Below are 23681 nucleotides of genomic sequence, written 5' to 3' on the forward strand. Positions count from 1 at the left end.
CACGCCCCTAATGCTGCATCACTTTAAGCCTTAATATAATGTAAACAGGTGAGCTGTATAAAGATTCTCCCCGTACAGTTGTCATGAAGAGAGAAATGAGCTATAGAGACCCAAAGTGTTTTTTGTACCAGGCTGTAAACATGTTTATTTCTGCTGTAAAGTTTAACATGGGGCTCTATGGGGACTGACTCACTGCTGGAGGCAGCCTCAAGTGGACACCAGAGGAACTGCAGGCTTTGGCACTTCAGTGTTGGCTTCATGTCTCTGCCCTGGAGGTTCCCTCTTGAGGAATAAAATGTACAGAAAATAAAGTTTATCTCAAAACAAAATATGAATATATATTTGAGTTATCGTGGGAAACTTAAACTCGTTCTGACTCTAACTCTTCTGAGTGGCTGCTTCTGGCTAAAAACAAGTCTGTAAAGTAATAAAAGACCTGCTGCAGTTTATTACAGGGTCACTTAAGAGTATTGTATTCCTGCATTCACTGTATTCACTGTTTTAAATGGTGACCAGAGAGAGAGAGAGAGAGAGAGAGAGAGAGGGGAGGGGTGTGGCTGAGAGGAGGCTGCTTGGCTCGCGCTTTGACGTCAGCAGTCCTCCGTCCTCACACATGGGATCGGTGCTCCATCTGTCTGTCTCCTGCAGCCCGGTCAGGCACCGCCGCACGCGCCCACAGCACTTCCCGCGCTCGTTGTTGTTTTTACCCTCACACACAGTTTGATTCTGAGGGCAGTTATTCTCCTCGTGTTTTTAATGTAGGCTCCAGAGGAGGACTCCGACCAGCAGCTGATCCTTACTTGTGTCCTCTGTCTCGCTGTGTGTCTTGGCTCTCCTGGTTCGGTGGATCTGCGGCTCCCGATGCAAGGAGGCGTGATGGAGAAAATGTGCCGACATCCCGTCTCGCTCAACCCGGGTTTCCTGCCTCCGGCGACGCACGGAGTCCTCAAGTCTCTGCTGGAGAACCCGATGAAGCTTCCGCTGCACCATGAAGGTGAAGTAACGAGCTGTGTCGCACCTCAGCTGCTGTCCATGTCATTTCACGCGCTCATACGAACATGTTCAGGTTTATAGCGTGAGACTGAAGCGGAGACGCGATGCGCGAGGAATGTCAGCCATGCTGCCTCGGAGCTGTCACACACCTGCAACAGGTCATGACGCTTCTTATTTTCACTTGTTGCGGAGGCTGAAGTGACCGCTCACCTGTTGACATGTTACGGTAACTCGGGTAAACTTTTCATACCTGGAGAGACGTTCACGAGCTGGTAAAAAGACGGGAAATATACCTTCAATGTCACATTCAGTGAGGAAACGAAACGTCTCAAAGTAAAAATGACAAACACAAAGGTCCTGTATATTTTTGCAGTTATGTTTATGATATTAATATTTGCTCGTTTCATGTTTGTTTAAAGTGCAGACACATCAGGCTGCAGGTTAAAGGTGCACCCCCCTCCTGCAGAGCCCCTCCCACCTCAGACACAATCTTGGCAAATGTTCAGTGTTAGAAAAAAATAAAAACATTTAACTGTTTAATGACGTTTTGACAGGTACAACAGGTGACAAACACTTCGTCTGTTATTACATGAGAGCCAGATGCAGATATCTGCAGCTTTGTACAGAAATGATTTAAAACGTTATCATTCAACGTAAGAAGCTCGTGAACGTTTCAAATCCATTTCTGTGTTTCATTTAATGCATCTGTAAAAGTTAAACTGGTTTGAGTCTGAATCAGCCTTTAAACGCAGCATGTGTGACGTGTGTAAACTGATCAAATATAACTCAGGACGGGACCTCAGTGTGTCTCGTGGTGTCATATGCAGCTCAACCTAAAAACACAATCAGGCTTTAAGTTTCAGTGTAACAGTCTCTTATGTTTGTAACCTCCTGATGTCAGGTTTGTCTTGTGACGCCACAGAAACGACGTGATGTCGAGCTGAGACACAAAGAATGTTTCGTTTAAAAGGAAAAGACGAGCAAATCAGATTTAAATGTATTAAAAGTTAATTTTGTGTTTTTCCTCTTTATATCTTTAATTGGATTCTCTGCGAGCGCGTTTCCTCACCACTGCAGAATCTCTTATTAAATATTCTTTAATTAAAAACTCTGAAATCTCTAGAAAAACAATATTTAAGCACAAAAACGTGAAAGTTTCAGAAAGTCGTTTTATTCTGAAGATCTTGTTAAATCTGTCGGCTTTATTGATCATTCTGCCGTCTTGTTGGGTGTCACAAAACACGTCTAATCGTCCTATTGATTCCTGTGGGAGAGGTCCACCTGTGTGTGAAGAGGTCAGAGGTCACAGCTAGGAGCTGATAGGGGTCCAGAAATAAGGTGCCATAAAGGCCGTGATGTGAACGTTCTCTGAGGGTGAATTGGAGTTGGGACATTGTCTTTGTTAATGTCTACTCTCCAGAGGTCACTCCTTCATTCAGTAATCACTGGTCAGACTGTTTGTTGACGGTTCTTTGAGCCGCTCGGTGACGCTCAGTCAAAATCTGAACTCGCTCAGGCACCAGTACCGTGACTCGTCATCAGCGAGGGCACACTCCCTCCTGACTTCACGGCGTTCCCCTTTAGTTCAAATAGTTTCATGTATGAGACGGAGGGTTGGGCTGGTGTCAACATAAACCGGTTTGATATGAAGCACCGCACAGACTGCCAACCTCTGTGTATCATAACCCCCAAAAACTCAGGAGCTCTGGACTGGACGGGACAAGTGGGAAACCGACTCTAATAAGATCTGTCTGGCTTTACCCAGAATCCCTCTTGTTTGTAGTTCTCTTTGCTAATACAGAGCAGCTTGGGCCCGACTGTTGAAAAGAATCTTGTGTTAACATAAGTTAAGTTGTTCTTCCTTAAACTAATTTAGAAATACTTTAAAACGTCCATCGTTTAACTCCATGTTTGCTAAACTGGCACTGCCTGAAAAATAACGTTTGTTTACTTAGTTCTATAAGGACTACAAGTATACGAGATCTAGACGTTTATAAAGTTATTCGCTCGAGTTGAATCGTTTGCAGGGTGTGTCGACGTGTCTCCAACCTCGGTAAACCTCGTACTTCTGCGTCTAATCGCATCATCGAGAAGTGACTCTTTAGCCTGACACAGTTTGGAGAAGCTGCCGTGGATGGATTTGAAAACATGTTTCCAGATCTACAGTCAATGTTGGTTAATTTCAACACAATAAATCTCTGATTAAACATGTGAAACACAAAACAGGACTTACTTTCAAACTGATGAGCCAAAAGCAAATCCTCCCCAAAGCCAACCACCGTACCCAGCGGTGAAAATGTCCTGAAGAGTTTTTAGGGTTGTACTGATGGTTGTTCCCTCTGTCCTCCTGCAGCTTTCAGCAAGGAGAAGGAGAAGAACTTGGAGGAGGAGCGCAGCGCCCCCCAGTCTGCCTTCCTGGGCCCCACGCTGTGGGACAAGACGCTGACCTACGATGGAGACACCTTCCAGCTGGAGTACATGGACCTGGAAGAGTTCCTGTCCGAGAACGGCATCCCCTCCAGCCCCTCCGCGCACCACCACAGCCAGCACCAACCACACGCTCCACAACGCCATCCGGCAATCATCCCCCAAACCTCGCCCACGCCGGCGCCCTCAGTGATGGACCTCAGCAACCACGCCTCCACCTCCGTACACACGAGTATCGTCTCCCCGAACTGCCTGCACAGCAGCCCGGCAAGAGCAGGTAAAAAACACGTTTCACCATGTTCACTGTTGCTACGTTTATAATCTTAAGGTAAATCAACCTCTGAAGAACCACGCTGCTGCATTTCAGACTGTTTTAAGTTTAAGTCAACAAATGTTTAAATGAACGTCTCTATGTTACAACATTTGGTTGGTTCAGCCTGTGGGGCGACTACATTGGTTTGAAGTCTGCTCGATAACAGTTGCCTACTGTTCTTAAGACTATCAAAGATTCTGTTCTTTAGACTTTTAAAATTCGCCTGTTCATTTGGTGTTAGATCCACATGGAGCAGAGCGTCATCAGCATAGCAATGAAATTTAATTTATAGGGACAAAATAAAGGGACAGAACCACACAAGAATTAAGAAGGTGAGAAATTACAGGAAAGAGCGATCAGTAAGGTGAAAGATAAAACAGTCCCAAGTTGTACCGTGAATACAAACGATATTGTGAAGGCAGTTAATCAAAATAGCACGTTTAGAGTCTTGAAATCAGAGCTGTGTCATCAGCGCTGATGATTCCTCTCAGAGGAAGCATCTTTAGGGAGAACAGCACAGGACCGAGCATGGATCCCTGAGGAACTCCACAAGAGATGTTGCCAGAATAAACCAGAGAAGGTCAGGAAGTACGACTTTACAGCAACAATAGTTTTTAAGCGAAGGCAGTCCAGACTTTAATTTGCATTACCAAACAATAATAATGAAAGAATTAGAAGGTAATTAGAGGTAGTCTGCGTTAGTTTGGTCTATCAAATGTCGTGTTACTATATTAGTAGAAATCGCCTGTGTGATGTCCCAGAGGCCCAGTCTTCACCAGCAGTCAGAAACTTTCTCAGGAGTCTCTAAAAACTGTTTCCTTCTCTTTCTGCAGACTGATCAATCAACAACTGATTTAACTTTATTGACTGACTGTTCCAGCGTTAGTCCAACAGACTGTAAATAGATTTCAGAACAAAGAACAAATGGAAACCACATAAAAAGTTCTTTTTAAAGCATCACATGCTTTTCTTGTGTTTCTCACTCAGCCGAAGAGTTAGCGCGAGCAGAACGACTTCCTCTCTGCTCCCAGTCGTCTCTCGCTGAAAACAAAGGGGAAGCCATTCATCTGGTCGGTGATGAGTTGTAGCTGCAGTAGGAGGACAAGTCTGTCAGCGTCTTTGTCCTCTTGCGTGATTAGCAGTGATGGATGAGCAGAGACAGACCTCCGTCAGGCAGGCAGGAGGCGTTCAGGGCTGCGCGGGGAAATGAGCTTTGTTTGAAAAGTCGATCAGCTGATAAAAATCAGTTTGATTTACAGGCTGATGTTCAGAATTCACTTCTTTAAAGAGCAACAATAAAGGCTGCTGTTTTATGACAGTCTATGTAAATGTTCTCTTTAGGTTCGGACCACAAAGTACAAAAAGCTGACACTGAAAGTTTGTGTTAGAGAGTTCCTGAAGTTTAGTCTTTCCTTAGACATGAAGCTAATCGATCATCATGATCAGGAGCCTCTGGTGGCTAACGTAGCTAGCATTAGCACAGTTTGGATGTTGCTGTGTAACAAAGTCACCGGGTCGGTTCGCTGTTTTATGACTCTTGTGTAACTCTATGAGCATGTTTCTCATCTCGTCACATGAACGCGGTTTAAACAGCAAAAACAACTTGTTGTGAACACACAGCAGCTCACCAGGACACACGGCGTTACCCAGCTTTAGATGTGTGAAACATCGGACACTCGAACACTAATAAACATGTTTGTTGTTGGAAAAACGATGGAACCTTCACACAGTAACGATGTAGAAGTTCTCGTAGTCTTATTACTTCCTGTCTGATCAGATAGTTCCTGATTTTAAGTTCTTGAGCGGCACTTTTGTTTCAACATTAGGTATAAAAATATAAATAAATAAAGGTACCATATTAATACCAGCACCAAAATACTTTGTACCTGCAGACGTTACCTCCACACTTCCACTGCACACGTTCTGACATTCAGCATCGTATTGAGACTTCCCTTTGTGGTCCCTCCGTCCTGCCCTCTCATCTACTGTTTCGGCCCTTTAACATACAGAGAAAACACCCGCTGAACTTAGAGTGCAGAGTTCAAAACTTTGACCCAATCGTGGCAGGAAAAGTGCTGAGTAAGACGAGGAACACGGTGCAAAGGTGAGACGAGCTCAGGTGTATTCAGACCTCAGAGGAGTCAGGCTCGCTCCAGCTGCGATGGAAACAAACGCCCCCGACACCACGAGGGAGAGAAGCGTTAGATTTAAATGCCTGACAGATGTCCTGAGTGTGTGTGTGTGTGTGTGTGCATGTGCGTGTGTGTGTGTGTGCGCACTCGTGTAGTGCGTGAGTGTAAAGGCGAGAACTTCCGCTTTATCTCTGCTACTCGCTCCGTGTAGCACACAGCTCACAGAGAACGAAAACAATCCGTCCTCTCGCAGCGTGTAGAAACATGTGACTCTGATGTGTGTGTGTGTGTGTGTGTGTGTGTGTGTGTGTGTGTGTGTGTGTGTGTGTGTGTGTGTGTGTGTGTGTGTGTGTGTGTGCGTGCGTGCGTGCGTGCGTGCGTGCGTGCGTGCGTGCGTGCGTGCGTGCGTGCGTGCGTGTGTGTGAGTGTGTGCGTGTGTGTATGAGAGAGAGATCAGTGTTTTAAGAACATTGTGTTCCCTTGCAGAAGTAGGCCAGTGGGCGGCAACCCTCACTTCAACACACACACCAAGTTTCCAACTCTGTGTTTACATTTACATTGGCTAATAATCACACACACACACACACGCACACACACACACACAGACACACACACACGCACACACACAGACACACACACGCACACACACAGACAGGGCTGCAGTGTGTGTGTCTGGTTCAGAGTAGAGTTTGTGTCATGAGGACGACGGCAGGTTTGTTTCACAGTGAGCTGTGAGTTTGAGACGCTTTCTGAGCAGATGTTGAGGAGGTGTTAAAACGTCCTGGTCCCGCCCCTTCCTCTCCCCAACACACACCTTTACCTTGTGTCCTCGCCGTGTTGGAGCCCTCAGGTGTCCTCGGCGTGTTGTTGTGTTTATGAGCTATACTGCAGCCAGTCAGCAGGGGGAGCGGGTTTGGCTTGAATGATAAAGTGAAGACATTTTTTAGTAAAAAGGTTAAAGGTCACCTCTCTTTGCGTTACTCATGTCCTTGTGAAAGTCATTTCTGGACTTGTTGGAGGGAATTTATTGGCACAAACGTCGACGTCGACTGAAGGATGAGCTGAGTAGAACTGGTCAAAGGTCAAGGTCAGTGACCTCTAATCGATCATAACCATGATATATATTTACACCTTGATTGAGTGTATTTACATCTGGTTTATTTTTATTAGATTAACTTTTTAAAGCACCAGGAAGACCTAAACGCATCACCATGTTTAGTTTTGATCTTCTGTGCGACTGAACAGCAGCGAGTCGCAGCGTCTGTCCGTCCTGCTGCTCTCGTGTCTAAATTTAGCCGAATAATCTGAGGCATAATCTGGCATATTTGTATTCCCACATGGTCCTGCAGATAAGGAGGCGGGAGGCAGGGTTACCCAGCGTTCAGCTGATAATGAAAAGCAAACTGACAGACAGAGAGGAGGAGGAGCAGGAGGAGGAGGAGGAGCAAACATCCTCATCCTGCTCCTGAGCTGGAGTCTCTGAGCAACATGAAACATTTTGAGAGTAAAAATCTTCACGCTGTCACCAACATGCAGAGCCTCCCTCTGACATGCGGTGGAGACCTAAATATAGTCCTGGACTAAAAGTGGATGATCAGAGACCAGCTGAGCTCTGTGGGAAACATCAGGAGCCACGACTGAGCGGCTCACACACACACACACACACACACACACACACACACACACACACACACGTGTCTGTCAGCGTCCTGAGGCAGCGAGGAACCTCATGTGCTGCCGGTCAGCTCTCACCTGCTCCTACACACACATGATGCCTTCAAGGCACAAACACACAGCTGGAAACCTCAGCGCTGGCTGGCCTGATGTCGCGATGAGAGCAGCTGGTGTGTAGTTCACTGACACTCTAACTCAAACGTACAGGCTGGTTAGTAAACGGTTTAGTGTTGATGGAGGACGAACGTTTGTGGACTGTCTAATGTTCAGTCACGTTCCAACACTCAGAGTCAGACCCCCCCCCCCACAGCCTGTATACAGACTGTATGAAACTGTAGAAGTGCAGGAGCAGGACCGGACCCTAACCCTAACCCAGGACCGGACTCTGCTATGAGAAGTGTTCTGGTTTCCATTTGTAGTACACTTGCAGTCCGAGTGGTGCTGACCAATCACGTATCAGGCTGCAAAAACAGTCCAACGCTGTGACGACATCCAGCAGCGTCATCTGACAAAGGTTTCTATTTGTATTAATTTGCACTCCTGCAAATGTTTTCACACACACACACACACACACACACACACACACACACACACAAACACACAAACACACACACACACCTGCCCCTGACCTCTGCAGGAGCAGCTGGAGAGGAAAAACAAATATTCTCTTCCAAGAACTGATGTTGAGGTTCACAGAGAGGGGGGAGGAGGAGAGAGGAGAGGGGGGAGGAGGAGGGGGGAGAGAGGGAGGAGGAGGAGAGAGGAGAGGGGGGAGGAGGAGGGGGGAGAGAGGGAGGAGGAGAGAGGAGAGGGGGGAGGAGGAGGGGGGAGAGAGGGAGGAGGAGGAGAGAGGAGAGGGGGGAGGAGGAGGGGGGAGAGAGGGAGGAGGAGAGAGGAGAGGGGGGAGGAGGAGGGGGGAGAGAGGGAGGAGGAGGAGAGAGGAGAGGGGGGAGGAGGAGGGGGGAGAGAGGGAGGAGGAGGAGAGAGGAGAGGGGGGAGAGGGAGGAGGAGGAGAGAGGAGGGGGGGGGGAGGAGGGGGGGAGAGGGAGGGGGAGGGTCTCAGTCATCTTCACCCCAGACGTGGAGGTGTTTTCTTTCCTGCTGGAAGACAAACCATCACATGAAAAGTTTGAGTGTCAGAATCATGACGGGGTTCAGACACAAAAACATTCGCTGTTCGTGACTTTGTGATTTAAAGTTAAAATCTGGACGGTTGTCGGGTAAATAAAAGTCTGCCCTCTCTGTCTTTTGCAGAATGTGTGAAAGCTCGATGACAAATGATGAAACATCCAAAATAAAAAGAGACACAGTTCAGACTGTCCATGAGGACGCTGTTTGGACACCTGCAGTCACAGCTTATCACCACAGGGGGCGCCAAAGAGAACACAACTAATACTTTGACTTTGACATGTCTGCGTTAACTTTAAGTTTCTGTCTCGTAGAATCATTTTACTTTTACCACAACTGTTTTTTTTGTTTGTTCATCCTTTTGGGCACAAACAGGCTTCCGTACAAACCCTTAACCTTTAACAGCTTTACAGGGATTATTTCCTGTTGGACACTTAAAGAAAGAGCTCATAAAACACTCCATAAAACTTCCTGCAGCTTCAGTAAATAAACAGTTTATAGTGTCTGTGTGAGTAATCCTGCTGTTTTGTATCACTGATTAAGACTCCCACAGTCAGCGTTACATAACGGCCGACTGTCCTGAAACACGAGGGAGAGACTGCTGAGAGGCAGACCCACAGTGATGTCTGCAGTCAGCCGAGTGTTCCTGTTTTAAATGGAGTATATGTGCCGTCAGTCACAGAGCGACAGGGCTGGATCTGAATCAGGTCATCAAAGCCTCGAGTCAAACAGGAAGCAGCTTTTTTTAAGGTTTAATACTTCCTGTTTGTAACCTGCTCACAGGACCCTCACTGTCTCACACACACACACACACACACACACACACACACACACACACACACAGATTCTGATGCGGTTCAGTTTGACGTCAGGTCTGCCGCCCTCTGCTGGCTGCAGATATGAACTGCAGACAAACAGGAAGTTCTGTTTTTAAGGAACATTTGAAATAATATTATAGTAACCGACCTTAAACATGTAAACATGTTTATTCACTCAAAATAATAACAAGTGTAAAACATGAAAACAGAATCAGGAGCATCTCAGCCTCATGACTCAGTCTCCCTCCCTCTTCTCCCTCTCAGGCCTCCCCAGCTCCAGAAATACTCCCAGCCCCATCGACCCAGACTCCATCCATGTCCCGGTGGGCTACGAGCCCGACCCCGCCGACCTGGCTCTGTCCAGCGTGCCGGGTCAGGAGATGTTCGACCCGCGAAAACGCAAGTTCTCCGCCGAGGAGCTGAAACCTCAGCCGATGATCAAGAAAGCTCGCAAGGTGTTCATGCCCGAGGACCTGAAGGTAAGTTGGAGCCGGTTCTGCAAACGTCTGTCTAACCTGCTGACTTCCTGTCTCATCTACATCACTCATTTTATTTCCTTTACTTTTAACTCACACAAACTTTTCACTTTTTCTTTGATGTTTTGGGGCTCATCGTGGGTCGGTTTTCCTCTTGTGTTGTCCTGCTGGAGAATTTCAAAATAAATGTCTCCGTCTTCTGTTCTTCTGTTCTTCCTCCTTTTTCACGTCTCCTCTCTCCTCCCTTGTGTCCTTTGAGCAGGATGACAAATACTGGGCCAGGCGCAGGAAGAACAACATGGCGGCGAAGCGTTCCCGGGACGCCCGGCGGCTCAAAGAGAACCAGATCGCCATCCGAGCCAGCTTCCTGGAAAAGGAGAACTCGGCTCTGAGGCAGGAGGTGGGAGAGCTGAGGAAAGAGCTGGGACGCTCCAAGAACATCCTGGCCAAGTACGAGGCACAGCACGGGCCGCTGTGAGGACACACATATACACACACACACATATACACACACACACACACACACACACACACACACACACACACACATAAATGTATACACCAGCGTCCTTCTGTCAGTCCTCCTCACTCAGTCCTGACGGCTCCTCTCACGGCAGGTGAACTTTAAATCTCTGACCGACTTTAATGTGATTTAAGTTAATTTAAGGTTATCATCATTCTGATGTTAATCTGTGTTTTTATTGTCAACAAATCTCCACAAAAAGGGAGAAAGAATTAGTTTGTTTGGGACTATTTTCAGCGGCGTATGAATCTACAGGTGCTGCTTCAGTGCAGTGTTTCTAGCACCCCTAGTGGCACTTTGGAGAACTGCAGGGGTACTTAAGATGTTTTAAAGAATATCAGTTATGCATGATTCTTTACATTTTTTAGATCGTTTGCTGCCATAAATTGTCAGAACAAAAGCAGCCGCGTTAAACTTTGACATGTTTTGTTGTTTACGTTTGATCGGAGTGGATTTGTGTTTGAATGCAAGAAAACAGCTGAAAACACGAAGCAGAAGCGTCACCATCAGAAATAATCTGTGAACGCTCGGGGGAGAAATGAGCCGACAGCTGCAGGAAGCCGGCGACTCAGGAAGTGTTGAAGAAACACTCACAGCTGATTCGTGTTTCTGCAGACAGAAGCACAAACGACGGTCGCACACCGACGTGTTCGTTTCCTCACAGCTGAAAGCTTCAACAAACCCAGCGCGACTTTATTTCCTGCTTCTCCTGCTGTGAGCTGAGCCCGTTCCTCAGGACACACACACGCACACACACACACACACACACACACACACACACACACACACACACACACACACACACAGTAAGGACATCTCTCCGGCCCTGTGAACCCTCCTCATGGACTCCTCTGACCTTTGACCTCTGACCCTCCTCTCTCAGTGTTTGGTTAAGGCACTTTAGACCTACCGACGCCTCTCTGCCCGCCCCTCACAGACTCAACCTCCTCTCTGGGTGCAGGTGCGCTCCCACAATGCACCTGTTTTCTGTACATACCTGCCTTTCTTTCTGATTGTATATGAACGTGCTCTGGTGTTTGGAAGCCGTCTGGGGGCCCTGAGCAGAGTTTAAAAATGAAAACGTTTCAGATTCACTCTCTGATTTTGATCCGGCGCCCGAAAATGCCAAATTGTTTTTATAGAAACCAAGGAAACGAGTTTTTCTACACCAAACGTGTCGTCACAGGATGATGACAAAGTTCTGTGATCAGATCAGCGAGTGGATCTCAAAGACGGCGATGAAGACAGGAACCAAAGAGAGTGTGTCTCCGGGGCCCCCTGGTGGCCGAGGGGCGCTCTGCAGCCTCTCCGCCTGCTCCTCAGGCTCATGTACAGTTTGTCTTCATCGCGCTGCGGGTGTGATGATCTGACGACCGACCAGCAAACATGATTCAGATGATGAACATGATTTATTGATAGATAGATTTATTGATCCTCTGTATGTTCATCACTTTGATGTTTGTCTCTTTGTGTTTGGAGACGGATGATTCTCTTTGTTTGTCACCACTGTGTGGGTTTCTACAGGGACGATTTTACCGGCACAACTGAACAGTGACATCACAGCGTGACATCACAGCGTGACATCACAGGGTGTCACAACATCTCATGATGCACATGTGACCGTGTTACGACAGTGTTACATCCACATCACAGACACAAACGACAGTTTCAGAACTTTATTTTTATTTGTTGTAAGCAAATGAATCTAAGGCACTTAAAAATGTTTTGTCCTTGCAGGGCACCGTACTGTGAGGTCCCTGCAGGGCACCGTACTGTGAGGTCCTTGCAGGGCACCGTACTGTGAGGTCCCTGCAGGGCACCGTACTGTGAGGTCCTTGCAGGGCACCGTACTGTGAGGTCCCTGCAGGGCACCGTACTGTGAGGTCCCTGCAGGGCACCGTACTGTGAGGTCCCTGCAGGGCACCGTACTGTGAGGTCCCTGCAGGGCACCGTACTTTGACACGGTAAAGCAGAGCCACAGTGTTGTTGTTGTTCAGAAGAAAAACAAGTTTGTCAAAAGATGTGATTTTCCTTGAACAATCGATCACATGCTGTTTATTGATTATTGATGCTGATCAGCTTTTGTTTGGTATGTTTTGAAGGTTCATCAGCTCAGAAGTTAAACTTTGAGCGACAGACCAAAGTCGCTCCTCTCAGTGCCACAGACTCTTCCGTCTGACTCTGGCATGAACTTTATTTTTCATCTTCCTCTTTGTCGTGTTTACCTAGTGTAGCTCAGCGACAGGTGCGCCCCCTGGTGGCCAGGTGAGACATGAATGTATATTTGAAACGTTGCGTTGGGTGTCTTCTACTTTAGTACTCTTTACTACAGAGCAAAGCAGCAGCTTATAAAGGATATATTGATATATTAAAGGTTTAATGTTTATACAGAGCTATTCTTGTTTTGTACAGGCTGTTTTCCTACATAGACTTTTCTCGTGTATTTTGGGACGGGACATAAATATAAGCAGTTTATTATATATATTCAGATATATTACCACACGGCGTGCCCGGGCAGTCCGGGCGGTGCATGGGCATTATGTAAATCCTTTAAAGTTTGTCTCCCTGCGTAGTTGAAATACCTCAGACCCCCCCCCTCCGTCACACCTGTGCAGGTTGTTTTTGCACCAGGTGTCCCGCTCTTACACTCTCCGGTGTAGATGCTTACGTGTTTGTTCTTTCTCGCCCAGACGAATGTATTCACCAGCCTGAAGCACTTATTCTTTTTGATTTCTGTTGGTTGTGATTTTTCTCTTCGCTGCATCCCGGTGTTCCCTTCTCTCTCCGCTCCTCTCCGCTCTTTCGATCTGTGTTATTAAAGAGATTTTTCCATGTTTGTCCCTGATTGTGTTTCACATGATCAAAAAGAGAAAATAAATAAAAGTTGAAATCCGTTTTGTTTCCATTTTTTCTTGTCTGAAGTTTTCCAGAGTATTTAAACCCGCTGACAGTCAGCCGGGTCAGGACCGAGACGCCTCACAGCGGACTCCTCATCCAGGCCTTAGAACACCTGCTGACATAAATATAACTTTAGATCTGTTCGTCTGACAAGCAAACAAACGATGCATTCAAAGTTGATCCAGATCATATATATAAAGTCTGTTCTGGCTGACAGTAAATCCAGTGACGACCACCGGGGGGCAGCACCGCCACATCATCAGCACAGGATGGTGTGTGTGTGTGTGTGTGTGTGTGTGTGTGTGTGTGTGTGTGAGTTCACCATGAAATAAACATCCTCATGTAGAAGGAGGCAGAAGCACTTTTGGTATGTTAATGATTGTCTGATTACAAACAGCTCAGTGAGTGTTTCAGCTCTTTGAAGGGAGCCGGATCTTACGGCTCCGTTTCTTTCCGAGAGGCGGAGCGGGTTTCCAGGGTTTAGATCCAGGGTTTAAATAATATCGTCCCCCCCCTCAAGCTTCTTACCTCACCTCAAGCATGTGACAGGTGTCAGAGAGCGAGCGAGTTAATCATTAAGGAACTATACAAGAATGACAAATGAAGTCCCTGTCATTCCTCATCTCTCCACCAGATGTCCCCAGTAAGCTGATTATCCTTCACCTGTCCTTCGATGAAGCACACCTTAGCCTCGCTCAGTCATTCAGCCTCATGGTACACGTACATGCACACTTTCCCTCTCTCTGTGCGATAACAACACTTTATATTTGACCCTAACAGTTCAACATGAAGGAAGTGATGAAGGCTGCATGCTGATGGACTGTATGAGAAGCCGTCGTGCTCTGCAGGTGTCATCGCGCCGCTCGTCACAGCTCTGCAGATGCAACAAAAAAACATGGATCCTACAGAAGGCTGCAGCTTAATAAAGTGAAAGGTGTGAATGCTTAACATCCCTGTTCTCTCAGGGCAAACATCTGATGCTCAGAATAGAGTCCACTTTAGTATTAAAGTGTGTATCATGTCACATCGTCAGCTTTGTTCATCTGCATCATCGTATTTATCGTCTGAACACGTGAGATGTAAAAACATAACGAGCAGAAACACCGTGTCCCCGTCCACATCGTGAGCGCCGCTTTTCATCCATTCTGTTTCCCTCTTTAGCGCCACGCTAAGTTGAAATTGTCATTATGTAATTCCATTTTCTCAAAGTGAAAGAGAGCAGATTAGGATGCTCTTCTAATCCCACCAGTTCAGACCGTCCCCCGATGACGACAGAGGACTTTTTAGTGCTGCCTGTATGAAAAACATGATGAGCGTTTAAAGTGCCGTCCTAAATCAGCGCGATGTGCAGTCATGACTCCACTGTCCAAAGACTCCAAACAACATCTGCTGTTCACATAAGCCTTTAAAGGTTTCACTTTTTGTTTTAAGGACAGATTTTATCTGATAAAACGTCGCCCTCTGAATCCTTTAAAGATGGCAGATGGTTTCTGGGACATTTCGGCCAACACAGTTTTTCTGCAGAAGTCTGCTCAAACGTTTGATACTCACAACTACAAACAGATACTGGAATGCTTCCGACACCAACATGCGCCCTTCACTGCAAGAGAGAGAGAAGGAGGCAATATTTCCACTTCACTCTGAGACAAGAAGCTAATGTAGCATTAGCTTGCGATGAAGGTGAGGCTACAAGTATGAGAATCAGGAGCAGCGCTGCCATCTTTGGAGGAAAGCATAGCTAGTTAACGTAGCTAGTTAACGTAGCTGTCTTTATCTGTCACCGTGTCTGGTGACAGAGAAGCTCGAAAGAAACTTTAATTAAATAAATTAAAAAACTTATCGTTGGAGGCAAATGTCCAATTTACTAACAGATAGGTACTGAGGCCATCTTCCATTCCTCTGCACAAAGCTAAGCTAAGCTAGCTAGGGCCTACACAACCTTTAGGACAAAGGTAAGCTAGCTAATGTTTTGCTGAATCAAAGCTAAAGAAACGCCAACCAATCATGCGTAATGAGTCTTCCAGTATCTCTCAGAACGAAACACATTTAGCCGCCGCTGGCTCGTCAGCAGTTCCCTGACAGTGAGAAGTAAACATCCTGCAGATAAACAATGGGAAGCAGTCACATGAACTTGTTGATCGTTGGTCGTGTGTTTGGTTGACAAAAGTCACGACGAGCTGAGGCTACCTAGCAGGACACTGACAGGTGTTGTTCACACAGTTCGGCCTCCAAAAATGGCCGACCAGCTAAAGATAACGTCACATTCCATTTTATTTTCTTGGTATTAGCGGTATGAAATATGCACCACCAAATGTTTCAGGTTTAGGGCTTATACAGATTGAGCTGAATGCTAACAAGTGCACAATGGTGATGCTAACGTTTGGATATTTGCAGGTATGTTTTCTAGTAACAGCCGGATTAGGCTTGTTAGCATGCTAATGTTTGCTAATTAGCAAGTAAACTTTAACAGAAAGTTTTTCATATTTTATTTGGACATTTTTTGTTTACAGGGTCAAACTGAGCGATTCAATTTAGCGTCTCATCGTCGTCACAAAATAAAACATCTGAGAAAGAAAATGTTAACAGACAATATGAAGGATCATTTTCATTTTGAGATACAGAATAAACGCGCTCCCATGACGTGATGTGATGTTGGTCTCATTATCTTACAGAACTTCCCACAAACATCCAGCCGGACGTGCGTCTCTGCAGAATCACTGAACGTGAAAAGTTTTATTTTAACGTCGACTTGTTGCTTTCGTCCCAGACGATGCGTCGGGTAAGAGACTAAAAGAGTTTTACTTTACATCGACACCAACAAGACCACATGTTCACATTCCACATATGTCATGCACATCAGCAGTTCCATCAGTTTTTCTGTATTTAAGAGGACAATAAAACATGCTGTTCTGTTTCAGTGCTTCAAAAGTCTGAAGACAAACATGAGTCATAAGTCATGACGGATTCTCTGCTGCCAGTCGAGGGTGTCGATCACGGCCCGGTACAGCTCGATGATGGAGTCCCTGGAGTTCCCAAAAACACGTAAAACAGACGAGTTCGCTTTCCCAGTTTCTGTTCATTCCTGCAGCGTTGCGTGCTGCGGCGGCGAGCCGGCCTCTGAGCCACATGTAGGCATCAGATGAGCCATCAGGTCAGGCCTGAACACGACGAAATCTCAGCCTGGTGACAACCTGAAGCTTACGTAACCCTCCCAGCGGACAAAAAAACAGCACAGGGCAAAAACAAATACATAATACATGCTCCTAATACTCTGCTGCAGTCACCATTTAATCCACAAACATGAAATATGGAAGGGGGGTGGATAATTGTGCAATTCATATTATGGATGGGCTGCAGCCATTGGTGGGCTGCTCAGCTGGCTGGCTTTTTTATGTAAGAGGATTTGTCCCGGCCGGGGCCTCTGTGGCACGAGTCCGCTAAAGACTCGGGGTTGGATCATCTGTCAGACTTTTGCCAGAGCCAATGAGCAGCGGGAAAGACCTGACGTGGGCGGCGAGAGTCTTTTGGTTGAGGAGGATTTTGTCGTTTTAGGAAGGAAGTGAGATTAAACCAGCCGAACAAATGTGCACAGTAACCTTTACTTATAAATCTGACATTCAGAACCAGCCAAAGAAAGAGGGTTAATCTGCTCTGCACAGGGCCATTCTTAGGTTAAAAACACATGACACATGTGATGCTGTCATCCCGTTACAGCATCTGCTCCCATGGGTCCATTTAGATGGTATTTGAAGTAACACAGGTTTTAAATCTGGATTGTGACGGGCCCTTTGAAGAGTAGATTAGAGAAGAACCAGCCGGTGAACGTCGGCCTTTAGCTCCAGGATGCTAACTCTGTCCTTCGTTAGGTACCCACTAAGGAAAATGCTGCGTCCATGGCGTCCACTTGGTTGATAGGTGCGCTCAAAGGTTGAGCCAAATGCTGAAGTAATCCCCCCCCCCCGCCCCGGGTCCGATTTGGTTCAGCTAAAGTGTTCTCATCTTCGCTAGGCTAGTTAGCATTTTGAAAACGTATCTTAAGGGCTGGTACCGCTGACCCATCATGTTCTTTAGATGTCGTCAGCTAACTTGTTGATGCGAGCTTAGCCGTGGTTAGCGACAACAAAACAGGACTGAGGTTGGCCTGTCGGTTAGCTTCCTGGCTTACTACGGCAAAAACCAACGGCATGTCCATTTCCAAGCACACGTCCAAGACGGTGCCATCATGTGTTTACCGTCCACAGCATCCTCCTGTCTTTGATCAAGTCTCTGCTTTTATTTCGTATGCGACAACCAAATCACGTCCACGTCTGTCGAGCAAACTGGACAGCAGCTGGAAACAAGTCTGCTCGAGTCAAAGAGCTGACGTACAGAAGCGACAGATCAAAGACTGTCTGTCAGTGTTCCTGCAGGTGGGCAGCAGGTCCTGATGAGGCGCAGTCACCATCCTAAAGTGTTCAGTGTCCACAGGGATGATTGTACCTCTTCTTCAGTCAGACCTGCTGGACGCTGTTTGGTCCTCTGCAGCCTCTGTTGGAGTCAGTCCTCGGAGGGTCCAGGCTGAACAGGGGGCTGATTGCTGCCGGCTGCTGGAGGATGCTGATGATGAGAATCTAAGGGGCTTTGGGGATTTGTTGTTTTTGCAGCAGGTTCTGGAAAACACATACAAAATGTGGTTAACTTGAAGCACTGTTCGTTGCATGTAAACCAGTTTAATGTTCCAGCTCTTTTATGTTTACAGGAGAAGGACGCCTCAAACATTCGTGGTTTCAATATTTGTTTAATTAAGTTTGGCCCAAAAAACAAGTGACTGATTGAAGTGCGTGTTTCTGTCCTGTGACCTGTGAGGCCTAAAGAAAGACTTTCAGCCAGTTAGTTTCAATACAGCATTAAGTTCAGAATTTATTGTTCGCCTCAAAATCACTAAAGTATTTCATTTCACTTCGAGGTTCAGCTCCAGACAAACATGTTTTCCTGGTCGTTTTTTACAGGTACATTTATATAATAAAATGTTTTACAACTGGTCTGTACGTTAGTTTAGCCCACACTGTAATGCCTCAATAACTTTAAGATGGATTATGATTCATTTCATGTCAAACATCATTTACGTCTTTAGCAGTAACGACAGCCTCGTCAGCCTCAGGTGTGCTGTGTTTAACACTAACATTATACATGTGAGGCGTCAGTTTAACTTCACCGGGCAGTGATAAAATACAGTGTGTTTCTGTAGGAGGTAAACAGGTGATGTCAGTGCTTTGGTGTCTCAGTCGGAGGATTTCCCTCCAAACAAACATCAGCTGAGTTTCTCTCTCAGCTTCTTTTAACACCATCCAACAAATCTCCGTTAACAGCAACATCTGCTGCCGCCACATGTGTAAACCTTAACCCTCTCTCAGGGTCAGGCCCGCTGTCCAGCATACGTCAAAGGGATGAGTGACCAACACGCATCCTTCCATTCATTCATTATTTCCCTGTCCTCTGAGGGTTTATGTTGTCAGCTAAATTCATCTCGGTGATGCAGGGAGGGGGGAGGGGTCGGGCGGGGGATTTACAGGCTGGTTCAGAGCTTCATGCTGCAGGACGAAGAGCTTACAGTCTGGGACCTCAGGGTCCAGAGTCTGGGGGGAGGGGCGCCGGCAGACTCAGTCTGGAGCTGCTGACGTTCTGGTGACTGTGATGTGTCAGAGTTTTGTTTAAACAAGAGCAGGAGAATCACCTTCACCTGCTGACGGTCCGTTTGTATCATGTCATGCTGATCATCAGCCGCTCTCATGAAGTGACTGTTACTCTTTATGATGCAATCAAACAGATTAATAACATTTATATAATGACATCGACAAATAGACCATTCCCTCTGTAATCCCAGCGTTTGTCACTGCACGTAAAGATAGATGATGTGATGATGTGACAGATGATGTGACATGCGGCACAATGTAGCAGCTCAAAGTGAAGGTCTGTTTATGTTAATGAACCTGAAGTGAAAATCAAGCAACAATCGCTGTCAGAGACAGAGAAGAAGAAACATCCAGATGTTGGAATCATGCGCCACAGCTGTTTGACACGTTTGAGACAGCACAATAAATTCATCCTGTCACAGTTTACGACATGACGGAGTGCTGAGCTCAAGCTGAGGACGGCGTTCGCCTGGTTTCTGTCAAAGGGAACAGATACGCTCTTCACACATGTCACACATGTCTCTGCTTCTCTCTGCTCAGAGGTTGGTGTGGACGGTTGGCGTACAACTTGTGTCCAAACTAAAGTCAGACAGGTTTTAACACACACCTTTGGTGCCACTTAGACACATCATCAGAGATGTGACCTGGGGTCATCGGGTGTTTCGAGTCTTTCAACATCAGACGCCGTCACCCAGGCGACCCTGACGGGGGCTGATCACGTCCACGGGTCACCCTGCTTTATCCACAGAGATTTTCTTGATGGCTGTTTCCGACAGCAGAACCACGTCTGGCCTGAGCGTGCTCACCGCCGTGGTGTCTGGGAATTTCAGCTGCTTCCCCAGGTCGACCTTCAGCTGCCAGTCCGACGCTGCTGCCAGAGACAATCGTGGTCTCCAGTGAACTTGTTTGTCCTCTAACTTAACGCCCCACGCCATCATCAATAACGTTTTCTGTATCGATCGATATCAAACAAAATAAATGCCATTCTTTGTAAACATTCATTGACAGTGTCCCAATAGATTCTGATTAACAACGAAAACTGATTTTCTGGGTTCAGATTGAAAAGTCTTCCTGACGATTAGTTTGACAAGGTGTGTTTCCAGGAGAACATCCTGTTCAAAGGTCAAGACTTCAACTAAAGAGCACACCTTCTGCTGGTCGACTGCATGGCCAGGGAACAAACATGCACAAAGCTCATGTGAACATGTGAACATGTGTAGTGCTGCCTGTTTTTAGGTTTCAGCAAGCAACAGCAGAAGCTAGGGAAAGATTGTGGCAGATTCCTGTCTGAATGATGACTTAGCTCCTTTGATGTGAAGGTGTCTGATTTATTTAAAATAAGAATCATATCGTCCTCGTCCCCGGGATGTTGGTGGTCTGTCGTTAGTAAATCTTTGATCTTTGACCTCAGCTTGAGGTGATGTAGTCACCACGAGTGTCCGACTGATCGCACTAACGAATGTGAAAGGTTTGTTTTTCTGATTTCCAAGAGGAAACCGTCTCTGTGATATCAGAACACAAGATGATCACAAGATGTCAGTTTGGACATTTTGATCACAACAACTTGTTTTCTTTTGTTTTCATGGCGACACTGAAAACAAACTTCTGAGTTACTTTTTGCTTTTTCAGAATCTGATGTGAGCGAACCTGAAAGTTTTCTTTGGTTCCACTTCCTGAGTTTTCCTTTGAGAAAGTGGAAACACATTTAAACCACCTGATTTATAAACCAGGAGCCAGTGGGCGGGGCTTCAATGTAAAGCTAAATGTACTTTACGTAACTTTGTTTACAGGAAACATTCAAACCATATCTCATTCATGACGTTACGACTGTCAGAGTCATTATCCTGCTGCACATGTCATTCAGTATGGACAGAGTATAAGCAGCTGTGTTTAGGGCGGCCACAGCCAGCGTGACCTTTGACCTCAGCATGGTGGAAACTAAAAGAGGTCAACCTCAACCTGGAATTCAGAATGTATTTGGCATGCAAAAGATCTGAGCCGAACTTTAATCCTACGTTTGACATGCACGGCTCATGCACAAAGCCAGAGTCCTAAAACAAGGTTTGTTTTGTAAACTTACTTCATGTAAACGTTTATGTTTACAAAACATTAACTCTGATGCATTCAGGTGTTTGGCTTATGTTGTGCATAAAAACTGAATTTATGAGAAATAATTTAAATAATAAAAATAAGTATTATTTTGATCAGTTGTACTTTCAAGATGAAATGCAAAATAAATCACCATGCAGTCAAACCCTGATATTTGCAGCAAATCAAGTAGTGTTTGACAACAGAAGAAAATAAAGAATCCAAAACACTGACACAAATATGTGGTTAAGTTTCAGTCCTACAAAGTCAAAGTATGAGGGCTTCTTTTTCCCATTTTACAACATAAAACAGAGAAAACCTCCACAGAAGGAACTCGTCTCTACATCAGCAGGAGCCGAGATCGTACAGAGAGCAGAGAAAGCACAAAGTGTGTAAATATAATATAATAAAAGAAGGATTAAACTTTTCATTTGTTGTTGACGGATCAACAACCTTCAGAAACGAATTAATCAGGTTCTGAATTGCTGTTAATCTGATTATAACGCGCTGCTCCATCCAATCAGCTGCTCAGACCCGGTGCTCGCTTCGTGCCACGAACACGTAGCAGCCGTAATGATTTCTATACATTTGTTAATGCATGATGGATTATAGCTGCAACTTACAGAAAGCTGGCACGACACAGTCTGGACATGTTCTGTCTGTACGGGAGGAACAGATGCCCTTGACACACAGTCAACTTTAAAGCACACACACAGATGTTCACATGTGGGATGATTTAACAGATGTGGTCTGCGTCAGAGAAATGCTCTGTGATATACTGCGACCACTTCAGTGCCAAAGATTGCTTAAAGTTCACCGAGTCTCTCCTTTTTCTTGTGTTCTTGTTTTGCAACTATTTGTACCATAACTGTAACAACCGTAACAACAAGAGAGAGAGAGAGAGAGAGAGAGAGAGAGAGAGAGAGAGAGAGCGGGTGTGTCACATTAAACCCAAAAAAAGTCTCACACTTGATTTACTATCATTACGGGGACCTTCCACAAACCACATTTATTCTCCTGCTCAAAACAATAAAACAAACTAATTCAAATCTTTTCAATGAATCTAAACTTCAAAATGAACGCTTGGAGCTGTGGGGAACTCTCTGGGTCTCCATAATGCAGACGTCCCCATAAGGCATAGGGTCCCGATGACATAGGTGTGGATTCAAGTGTCCCCACAAGGTCAGGTGGTCCTCGCAAGGTCAGTGGGCCATCAAGATTCAGTTATTGTTATAAAGAATGTTGATTAATGGTTAAAGTCATCAACATAAAGTAAAATAACAACAATCTCATGAACTGATTTATTATTTAAAGCTCCTGTGAGGAACTTTCAGTTCAGTGGATTGTTGCGCCCCCTGTGGACAAAGTGATACCTCTTATCCCCTTGCTGATCTTCTCCTTCACTGTTTCAGAAGTATCATCCACTGTGAACGTTTGATTGGAAAATATAGAAAAAAGGTTGATTTGGCAGTGAGAAGTTCACCGCCTCGTCTGACACCTACCCCCCCCCCCCCCAGCAGTAGTTACAGGCCTTAACAATAACTATAAAGAGATAATCAATCTCTGGTTTGCTTTTGTAGCTCATGTAGAATTATCAGAATTCATTTCAGTCCGTTTCATAACCAGCTAAAGATTTAAGCCTTCGCTAATTATTATAATCATGCCATTTCTCCAGTGTGAGGATTTTCTGACTCCTGAACTGACGTACAAATATTTAACGTGATTCTGAAAACTACTGCTGGAGGACTTCATTTTTTTAACTACAAAATCATATTTTAAAGACTGAACCTTTAAAGATTCAACCCTTACTGGATGCCCATAATATGACGAGCAGTAAAAGAAAAAAACACTCTAATATGCAAATTATGTTTTGTGTATTTTGATTCTTAAAAACCTGTTTTGATTATTACTTTGTAAGTTTCCGTGCACATATTTATGTTTTTATGTTACAGGGACTTTAGTGGATAAAAATGCAGTTGTAAATGTTTCATGTTCTTTTTACTATCAAAGTTTTCGTAAAACATGATCGCCTCGCTTACAGTGTCGCAATCTAGCTCAATTGATCTGCTATCTCTTTACAGTGCTCGCTAATATATTAATATTGATGAGGAAGATGTTCTTGTGTCTGTGTGTTTCAATCTGTGCAACAAACACACAAAGCTTTGACGAGCAAAGTCTGCGATGAATGGTTTAAAAAGGAGAACTCTCTGGAATCATTCGACTTAACTTTTGATAAAAATGACACTTTTAAATACGTTGTTGGTGTCAGTCGTCTTTCACGTGTGTTAATCACTGCTGAACGGGTTTGCTCGACAGCAGGTGTTTGGGGGGGTGGTTCAGGTTCAGGTTGGTTTTTTTCAAACTCAAAAGTTTTTGACGGACCTGCTGGTTTCTTACCTCCTGCTGAACTACTCAGCAGCTCATCAACGCCATCAAGGGGTGTTTAAAGTAAGAGTAAGAGTCCAGGACTAACAACACTGTACACAGTGATACAACAGCACTTCATGGTTGTCCTTCCTCCTCCTCCTCCTCCTCCTCT

The 23681-nt window shown here is 45.5% G+C and overlaps 1 protein-coding gene across 2 annotated transcripts; it reads left to right on the forward strand.

Moving 5' to 3' along the window:
• The first annotated feature begins 616 nt into the window (after positions 1-616).
• hlfb (HLF transcription factor, PAR bZIP family member b) lies at positions 617-13378 on the forward strand. Of its 2 annotated transcripts, none has more exons than XM_069664359.1 (4): positions 617-994; positions 3347-3697; positions 9750-9964; positions 10221-13378. In XM_069664359.1, the coding sequence occupies exons 1-4, from the start codon at positions 862-864 to the stop codon at positions 10437-10439; spliced, it is 918 nt and encodes a 305-aa protein (XP_069520460.1). In that variant the 5' UTR covers positions 617-861; the 3' UTR covers positions 10440-13378. The 2 variants fall into 2 exon arrangements, with proteins under 2 accessions (XP_069520460.1, XP_069520461.1); XM_069664360.1 differs by having other exon boundaries at positions 10224-13378.
• Positions 13379-23681: the final 10303 nt, after the last annotated feature.

Source organism: Semicossyphus pulcher, unplaced genomic scaffold (assembly GCF_022749685.1).
Source record: "Semicossyphus pulcher isolate SPU_LCO1_2020_fin unplaced genomic scaffold, fSemPul1.0.p SCAF_16, whole genome shotgun sequence".
Lineage (NCBI taxonomy): Eukaryota > Metazoa > Chordata > Actinopteri > Labriformes > Labridae > Semicossyphus > Semicossyphus pulcher.